This window comes from Ostrinia nubilalis, chromosome 8 (assembly GCF_963855985.1).
Source record: "Ostrinia nubilalis chromosome 8, ilOstNubi1.1, whole genome shotgun sequence".
Classification (NCBI taxonomy): Eukaryota; Metazoa; Arthropoda; class Insecta; order Lepidoptera; family Crambidae; genus Ostrinia; species Ostrinia nubilalis.
The window spans coordinates 16,608,129-16,618,162 of NC_087095.1; the positions used below are offsets into that span (position 1 = coordinate 16,608,129).

A 10,034-nucleotide genomic window follows, 5' to 3' on the forward strand; every position below is an offset into this window, starting at 1 on the left:
TTGAAAACAGCTGATAAGACTTATAAGATACTTATTTATTAAATGAAAAGTATCAAAAGAATGGGATCTTTCGTCTTGATAACGTCAGATGCGCGACCACAAATGCGTCACTTCACCTCTTTTGATTTCTTTACAATTCTTTACGTAGTGTTAAGTTAAAACTGTCAAAACCGGGCTAAGTACCTCAAATTTTACTAAATTAAATATGTACCTTCTATGAAAAAACGGGTAATTAGCTTAATTCAGACAACTTAAACAACATAACATTTATCATCATCATTTTAACCACCCTCCAATGATTTCCATATTGACCGGTCAGTAGCGGCCTGCACCCAGCTCCTTCCTACTACCTCACAAACCATTTATTGCTAGAAAAAAACCCACACTCCTAAAGTGTTAAAATGCTATTATTTAATATCGCTGATAATCCTTTTAAAAAAATCAACTTTTCATCGTTTACCAGAACTCTATTTAAGGTGCAGTGGAAGATCCGTGATGTCATTATGTAACTTCTCGACGTGGAAAATGTTTGGTGGGTCCTCCAATTTCTCAGTCTTCAAATCATGTCTTATGGTTTTGAAGACCCTTAAACGAAATAATGAGCTTTAAAATACATACTATGGCTTGAAAGTATCAACAATGGCACCTACGAGTACACACGGCTAGTGTTAACTATCCATTTCCGTTTTTGCTCTCGCTCTCATCAAACGGTGATTGTTTGCGATAGAACGAGACCACATGACCGGCAATGGGCAGTTAATACTGTTGAATAGTACATATAGGTACTTTAACACACTCATATTTTTTGGTGTTGAAAGTACAAAATACTTTACCTAAAAGTAAGAAAATAGAAGATCTCCACAATGCTTAAGAATGAGAATCCCAAGAATAAGCCCAGAAGGCCGCCACAGATGCCAAGAAAATCGGTTATTCCAAACAGTTCTGACCGATGTATCGCCATAAACATTGGTTCCTTGAAAAATATCTGCACACTTGAACTTTTATATCTAAAAAAACATGAATAACAATTATTTATCTGAGGGCTGAGTGCGAGTTTACACGAAACGCGCTCACTAGTGAGCACGTAAAAAAATAACATTAAGACTGAGTTGCACCACCTAACTTTGAACGTAACTAATACGATTACCGGTATTTTCTGTATGGAGTTTGACAGATTTTTGACGTTTGTCAAAGTTAAAGTAAGATGGTGCAACCCAGCCTAAATGTATGACGGATGCAGCGCCCCTAGCGGAAACTTTCAGCCCTCAGTAAACTTGTGTGTGTTAATATTGTATTATCGCTTGCCTTAATAAAATTCGAAGTAACACCAGGCCTGTTCATCTCCGCGAGTTTACATCGAAAACAAAACACGCACGATTGCCCCCTACAAGAGTACTATTCGACAAGGCCTCACATACGAGCGAACATTGACTCACGCACGCGTATTCTTGTGTATGATGGAAAAAAATAAAGAAAATGGTGTACTAAATACTGTGCAGTATTTAACTGCCTAAATAATAATAAAAACACAGAATGTACTTTTTTAAGTTGCCTGAAGACACTGAGAGGTAAATAAGTAGTTAATATTATTCATGATAATTCATGCTAAATCATGTATTTCCTCCGCCATTTTCTGCAGATTGGCACCTCACGTCACATCATTTTACCGAAGTCAGCCCTATAGCTTCGGCGCAGTACCGATCACTGACGTTTGTCAACAAAACTTCTGACAAACTTGCTTGACTCTTGAGACAAGCTAAATTACACCATATTGTTAATGACATTGAGCATACATTTTTTTAAATACCTTCGCGAAGTAAAACTTCTGTACGTAGTACTTATTATTATTCTGTGGTAACACCATAAAGTTAATATTATACCTAGCGGAATAGAGCAACAAAGGACTAAGCGAGTGAGATGTCACTAGCAGCAACATTGTGTGATAAAAAGAGATGCGTGATTAGACTTAACAGAACGATTTTTTGCAACTACGAGTATTTGACAACTCTGAATTTTTTTTAGATTTTACGTGGGTGAAATCGTGGATGTTCATGAGAAATAGTACCTACATAAGAAACGTGGTGACCAGTTCAGTGATTGATTTATTGTACAAAACAATGAAATAATCCTGACACTGATACAGAAAAATGACATCCAGTGATACCCTAAAATCGGTTTCGTTGACAGCTCGTGGTTGTTGCTCTAATCCGAAGAAATATTAACTTTATGAGTACACCTACGTACCGTTTCAAATGCACATCCTGGCCATTCTTTTTATAATATTTCTTCAGCTGTATTAAGACAAATTCAGCATGGTTAAACTCGGTCTTATGTATGTCAGCATCATATTGTATATAGTTGCATGCCGGTAGACATCTGCAATCTTGCAGGTGTTCACTGCCTCTCGTTGAAAAAACGTCTACAAAAATTAAAAACAAAAATACTTGTTAATTAGGTATTTTTGGAATAGGTAGGAAAATATTGTTAAGTGCTAAAACTTACCGTTAGCTCTTCTAAAACAATATATTTGACTTCCTGATGAACAGATTTTGTCATGAGTATGATCTAAAAAAAGAAATACAGAATTTGATGAATTATCGTAAGGAGTTTAAAACATACAAAAGCTTTTGGAAACAATCTAATCAATACAAAACAACAAGGCAATTCACAGTGACTTAAAAATAAACTAATACAAACATGGCATATAAGTCATGACGCAACCACACCGTGCGTAGGTGAAGTTTGTCAAACATTCTTGCCTGCAATGGTTGTAGGAATATATTTTAAAATATTTCAGCGGCCTCTCTTCTGGAAAGTAGCATTGTCGCCTGTAACATGAAAAAGAAACTTTATATTTTAATAGATGATACAGTTAGTATTCCCAGGCAGTGGGCGCGTGGGCAGGCGTCCTACTAGGTGGACCGACGATCTGGTAAAGGTCGCGAGAAGAGCCTGGATGCGGGCAGCGCAGGACCGTTCATTGTGGAAAACCTTGGGGGAGGCCTTTGTCCAGCAGTGGACGTCATTTGGCTGAAACGAACGAACGAAGATGATAAAGTTAGTAGGTATTCCCAGTCCCACCATAACTCTAAAATATTTTTGTCATCATCATCATGATTTCAGCCAATGGTGGTCCAGGTCCAAGTATGATCACCTGATTTTTTCATTCAACCACTGCCTGTTTTCAAGATCATCGTTCATCGAGCATGGACCTACGTTCTTTAAGCACAACAAAATATTACTTACGGATGTTTAATGTCGACCAATTCATAAACATAGGGGTAAGTATGAAATTACTGTTATTTTTTCCGTAAAAAACGGCTATGTCATACTTTAACACCTAATATTATAAGCTTGACCAATGTCATCATCATCATTATCTCAGCCATAGGACGTCCACTGCTGAACATAGGCCTCCCCCAATGCTTTCCATGCTGCCCGGTTGGTAGCGGCCTGCGTCCAGCGCCTTCCTGCTACCTTTATGATGTCGTTGGTCCAGCTTGTGGGTCCAATTTCGATTTGATTCAATATGATGAATTGGAAAAAAGAACAATAGGTATTCTTGATACATACACATTAAGTGCTACTGCTTGCAAATCTTTGCTGGTGGATACTGCAGAGAACTCAACAGCCATGGATGATACTTGCTCTGGTAGAGCTGCAAAATAGTAGGACTGCGCCTGAGGCCAATCGGCTGGGTGGTGCAAATAAATCTGTAAAAAGGGAGCATGGATCTCGTAATAGGTTACTAAGGAACAAAATATGGACATCAAGCCTTCAAAACCCCGTCGGATCAGCGTTGGGTAAGGGAAGTGTTTTTAAATGTGTCTCTGGCTAACAATAGAGGGTGGTGCTCCTGCAGTGGACACAAAATGAGCTGATGATGACAAGTATGTATATTGAGTTAACGTTATGCATTATACATACAGGTTGTTACTTTGCATTCTTGCCATACCTATTCACAGAGAGAGCGAACAATACCTATTAGTTTAGATAAACAAGAGGTAAAGAAAGCACACTGAGTTTTTAGTAAATTTAGGTTTGCAGTACAAATTGAAATAAACCAATTTTGTCTCGCTCATTCAACAGGCGCAATTGGAATAAACAGTGGACGTCAGCTTTTTACACAAGTGTCAAAAATATTTTTACAAACTCCAATAGATATTTAAATAGAGAAGATTGTCGATAAAATAAAATACTCAAGTTTAAAAAATAAAATTTTAGGACATTGTTTTTTACTGATTTGTTTTCAGTGTCATTCATATAGTTACCTCTGTAAATATGGCAAAAATGCTAAGTAACACCGTGTATTCGAAATTGTCCGACGGTCACCTTAAACGGTATGGTTTAATTTGAAAATTAATATTATTATGGTAGCTTGTATCTAAATAGGATGCATTTGAATATTTACCTTATAACCAGTATATACTACATTGCAGTTTTTATCTTTAATGGGTTCTAAATCAGCCAGATTCAGGCTTAGGTAGGGAGTTTCACCACTTTCCTGAGAAAGAAAGACACAGTCAACAGCACGTTATCTATCCGACCAAAGCAATTAGGCGCACGGCAAACATGGCGTCACTGGAGCTAGGGAGGTGAATATCAAATCACTTCGAGACAAACTGTTACCTAGTACTAGGTATGAAATTAGTACAAGTATACTAGTGACTAATTGGATGAGAATGTAATTTAAGCAATTGTCTAATGTGAGTGCAATTTAGTTTCCTGTCATGCGCCTAATTGTTGTGGTGGGCTAGTACCTATAAGCATAATTAAAAATTGTACTTAGAACAACTACATTCAAGATTTCACACTACTACTTATGCTATCGTCTCTAGCTGTGCTGTTTTGATAAGACCATACACATAATATTATTATGATACAAGTAAAATTAAATGGTGTGGTGGCCACAAAACTAGCTTTTCGTAGTTTGAGACTAGATGGCAAAGGATACATAATATTTTATGTTCAAGGACTCATTCATTATTGTGTTTTATTAAAATAAGATTATCAAATATTTTTTAATAAACCTAAAGGTTTTGATTTGCAACTGCGTTATTTACACGTAAATTGCGTTACGCTACTTCTTTTAGGCAGTGACTCTCTAATAAATAAATTAAATAAAAATCTTGATGATTATTCTTGACTAATTTATCTGTCAGATAAAGTTATCTAGATGGGATTTTAGCAGCAAGGGTGACCTGATTTATGCGAGTTACTTTACCTGGCCACGATATGGGTATGCGTTTACGTCATCATTGGTGTAGCCTTCAGTGAATGTCCAATTCCTCGCCTCATGTTCATTATATGAATATTTGAATTCTCTTTGTATACTAAAAATAAAAAAGATGTAAGTTTATGCTTTTTAGTTTTCACTTAAAAGTCAAGTAAATTCTGAATGTAGGTGTTTCAATTTCAATATGTTCACAGATAAATAGAGAGAAAAGATACTTTTTTCAAGCAAAGTTAAATGCTGATACCTACATTATTTGTAATGTCTGTATCTATATAAAACGAATGAAATCCATCGTACTGTTATTAAATTTTATCATTAGAAAGTAATAACAAATACAAGATAAAACCACGTAAGATTACTTAAAAGCAAAACATCAGAGACTTACGTATTGTAATTCAAAATATCACTAGCTGCTAAACCGTTTATGTTAAAACAAATTCCATCCTCCGTCAACACTCTTTTTACTAGATCCGTGCAATCATTTTTTCCGAGTTTGCAGACGTAGAAAATATCGTCTACTTCCATCGACACCTAAAGTTTCACATTATTAAGTATGAGTATCACATTGGTTGTCCGGAACGCGGCCTGCATTCCAAAACCTTGCTGCCCCATCAGCCGTCAGTTCTTCGTACTATATGCCCTGCCCATTGCCACTTCAGCTTGCTAATCCGTCAGGCTATGCCAGCGACTTAATTCGTTTACGGAACTCCTCATTTCAGATTCGATCTCGTAAAGAAACACCGAGCATAGTCCTCTCCATAGCACGCTGTGCAACTTTGAGCTTCTATATCTTAGTATAAGGCCGCGTACCGGAAAACGAAGCGTGAGACATCCACTCACAAGGTGGACCGACGACATCATAAAGGTAGCAGGAAAGCGCTGGACGCCGGCCGCTACCAATCGATCAACATGGAAAGCATTGGGGGAGGCCTATGTTCAGCAGTGGACGTCCTATGGCTGAAATGATGATGACGATGAATATCACATCGTCGCTTGCCTCTCTAACTAACGTATCTGTCATTTTTTTTCGAAACTGAGTTATCTACACCATCTTAATTAATTTCGCAAGACGAATCGATCTGTCTAATCGCCTGAAAGTTTTGCAAAATGTCAGTTACGTCAATTAGAGAGGCAAGCGACGACATTTGTACAGAGTATAAAAGAGGGTTTGATGTATATTATAGAATACGTTACCGAAGGAACGAATTACAGTGATGTTGATGTTAAAAGCAAATACATTTTCTAATTTCTGATAGCGTTATACTAGTATTTTACATAAACTCACATTTAACAATCTATCCATCCAGTCACCAGGCAGTTCGTTAATAAGTTCCTCTGCTGGCCAGTCACAAAATAAGTTCACGGCGCTAGCTGTTGCTAAGGTGTCGTTGTCAATGACTTCATGACTGAAAATAATACAAACTGAAATACGTGTGAAATTTTTTGAATATTTTTTCTTCGTTTTCGCAAAGTTTTTCATTGATGCTCCGCTCCTATTGGTGTTAGAGTGATGATATTATGTATAGCCTAAAATGGGCTATCCAACAAAAATATTTTTTTTCAAATCGAATCTTTCTATCACAAATTATTTGAAAACTCGGCTGAACAACCCTTTTGTTTGAGTGTATAAAGTTCCACTAAAATAATCATAAACCAGTTCAATTTATTTATAACTAGCTTTCCGCCCGCGGCTTCGCCCGCGTGGAATTTTGTCTGTCACAGAAAAACTTTATCGCGCGCGTCCCTGTTTCAAAAACCGGGATAAAAACTATCCTATGTCCTTTCCCGGGACTCAAACTATCTCTATGCCAAATTTCATCAAAATCGGTTTTGTGATTTAGGCGTGAAAGCGAGACAGACAGAGTTACTTTTGCATTTATAATATTAGTATAGGATGTCGACGTGAAATTGTGAACTCTGTCAGTTTAAAATATAACGCGTTAGATTGTAAACTAACAGTGGGTTAGGTTAGATTGTAATTTAACTACGTCAGATTATTATCTGACGGAATTCACAATTTTACGGTGACATAGATAAGGTGTTAGTCGTAGATGTAAACTTTATAACACTGTTTCCTTTTTAGGGTTCCGTAGTCCTGACAAGGAACCCTTAAAAGGGTTAGTTTCGATATGTCTGTCTGTCTGTCCGAGGTTTTGCTTGGAAATTATTAACACTAGATAACTGTAATTTTGTAGAGGTATGTATATTAATCACGCCGACAAAACGGTGAAATGAATGAAAGTGACTTTAGATGAAGTCATCGCTTGCTTCTGAAATATATTGTGGTCACCACGGACAACTACGGAACCCTACACTGCGCGTGGCACGACACACACTTGGCCAATTTTTTATTTTGTGGGGTTGGCTTACAGACCATGTTTATTTACTCTTTACTTACTTTTCCAGATCTGCGAGTATCTCCGTGTAATTGAAATTCTTAAATTTTACTGCGGGACAAATTGTTATCGCTGGGAATGGTACCTGAAACCGAAAGTTCCATCTTTTTCTAATCCAGTAGGTATGTTACTACTATAGTTTAAATTTATCTAATCACTGCCAGTAAGTTAAAAAAACTTTTAATTATTAGTATATTAATAGGTAAATCTCCTAAATATAGGTGTAATCAACGATGATCCCTAATGACGTAATTTCTTTAAAGCATTTATTGAAGTAACTATACTGGTCATCACAAAAATCGGCCCACCTACGTTTTACAGGAAAACTCGTTTCTACTGACACAATCATGGTGCCCCAACAATATTGGTGTTATTTGAAAGCCCAATAAATATCCTTATAGAAAAACACATTTAATTTCTTAATAAACGATTAACATGAACGCGATATACAATAAATGTGACTTGAAAAAAGACCTCACTTTGGGCTCACCTCTGGGATCAATAAGACCAATTTTTATGGTTATAAAACCAAATAATGATCTCACGTGTCCTCTTTAACAGATGGATAGCGATTAATCCCAACTTAACAGTTTTATAGCCATAAAAGTTGGCTCAAGCGTAACTACCTATTTTTTGAAGAAGTGACTCTGGATTCTTCTATAGACACATTTTTGGGGTAAAACCTTTCCTTTAGTGAAATGAAGTTTAGAACTAGGCTTTTAAATGGTGCCAATATTGGTGGGAAGTGGGGATGCATACGTTTGAAAGTGCTTGTCGCAGGAGGGTCGATTTTTGTGATGACCAGTGTATAAGATGTTGTTACGATATTATTAAGTTTATGTGACGTGATAGATATTTTAGGTCAAATAATTATAGAAGCCTTTTTACCTCTTTAACGAAGAGATGTTTTTCGGAAAAGCTGACAATAACGGGAGACGTATTCCACTTATTCCAGACCTTTGATATCAGGTAGAAGGACAGCGCAACACTCACAATGAACGTGACGAGCCAGAATATCCTGAGGATAAAAGAAAATAATAAATTAGATGTAATAAAAATCATTAAGATTGTATAAAACATTCAAAATTCACATACTTTACAAGTATATAAACTGAGAAAAAAATATTATTGCAAAATATTTTGGCGAATGGGACATTAATAAAGAAAATTACGAGTAACTACAACTCGAAACGTGCTTCTAAAAAAAGCTCTTCCACATCCGATAACAATAAGAAATCGAAAGCTATAACTGCTTTATTTTTTTTATCCACTACGAGGAAGCTCTTGGCCTGTATCCCACCTGATGATAAGTGACGATGACGAAGTTTTTAAATTGCATAATCACAAATTATTGATTTCCTTTGCAAATTGTGTCATCCACAATAAATGATGTACTTAAAGGGGGTTTTGAATTGACAGATTTACCAAAGAACAACGTGGAGTTTCCAGTACAAAACACCCCATAAGACTTACTAATTCAAAACTTATTACTTATTTTTATGAGGACTTACTTTTCAATAATATGAAGGCCCTTTTCAGTAGTGTATCTCAGTCCGTGAAGGGTTGTGTTTTTGGAATAATCTTGGAATAGTTGTTTCAGAAGTTTTTTTTGGCGTTTCCTCCGTTTCCTTCTGAGACACACCTCCCCGACTACTGGTCGCTCGGCCTCTTCACTGGAATTATATTTGTGTTAAACCTTCGCCAAATGCCATTATTATAGATCGTTTCATTCACGAAGACGCGCCCCACCCATTTTTGGTCGAGAGATGCGCGGGGTGCGGGGAGTTTGATCCGAGCAATCCGAGCGTCATTATTGTAGTGTTCTTGTGCACTCATGGATGATTTAGCGTGTACCGATAACACTCAAACATTAGCGGAAGAATGGTGGGGCGCGTCTTCATGGATGAAACGGTCTATACTATTTTTAAAATTTCTTCAACAGTTAAAAAGGAAGAATTAGGCACAAAAAATGTAGTTACACTTTACACATTTTTACACAAAATAAACTCAGTAATCGGGGATGAAATTATTACCTACGACATAAACTTACTTCATTCTGAAAACTGCGACTTCAGACTTACACTTTCACCACACGAATGGAATATTTTCACGACCATTGCCAATTACGATTAATTAGGTCAACTATCCATTTTGTTAATTGCACGTTTTTATTCCCGCAACAAACCTCCCCTGGGCTGCACAAGGATAATTAATTTGTAATTAATTAGAAATTAAACAACTTATTTGTACAACGGGAGTACTCTTGTTTTTACCCGACTACGGCAAAGCAAAAGGAGGGTTATGATTTTGACAGGTTATGTATGTATGTATGTATGTATGTATGTATGTATGTATGTTCATCTGTTCCCTCGTAACTTCTAAACTACTTATCAGAATTCGAC

General features: G+C 36.6%; 1 protein-coding gene across 1 annotated transcript; it reads right to left on the minus strand.

Moving 5' to 3' along the window:
* Window positions 1–467: 467 nt before the first annotated feature.
* Window positions 468–9,687, minus strand: LOC135074288 (pickpocket protein 28-like). The gene is made up of 10 exons (XM_063968568.1): window positions 9,683–9,687; window positions 9,144–9,305; window positions 8,521–8,650; window positions 7,635–7,717; window positions 6,522–6,642; window positions 5,622–5,767; window positions 5,225–5,333; window positions 4,412–4,504; window positions 3,574–3,713; window positions 468–585 (listed from the first exon to the last, which is right to left on the minus strand). The coding sequence occupies exons 1-10, from the start codon at window positions 9,685–9,687 to the stop codon at window positions 468–470; spliced, it is 1,107 nt and encodes a 368-aa protein (XP_063824638.1).
* Window positions 9,688–10,034: the final 347 nt, after the last annotated feature.

Coding starts and splice junctions, on each gene's coding strand:
- LOC135074288 (XM_063968568.1), bottom strand. Junction 6,643..7,634: donor ATACTCGCAGATCTGGAAAA/GTAAGTAAAGAG, acceptor TATTATTTTCAG/TCATGAAGTCATTGACAACG. Junction 5,768..6,521: donor GGATGGATAGATTGTTAAAT/GTGAGTTTATGT, acceptor GTGAAACTTTAG/GTGTCGATGGAAGTAGACGA.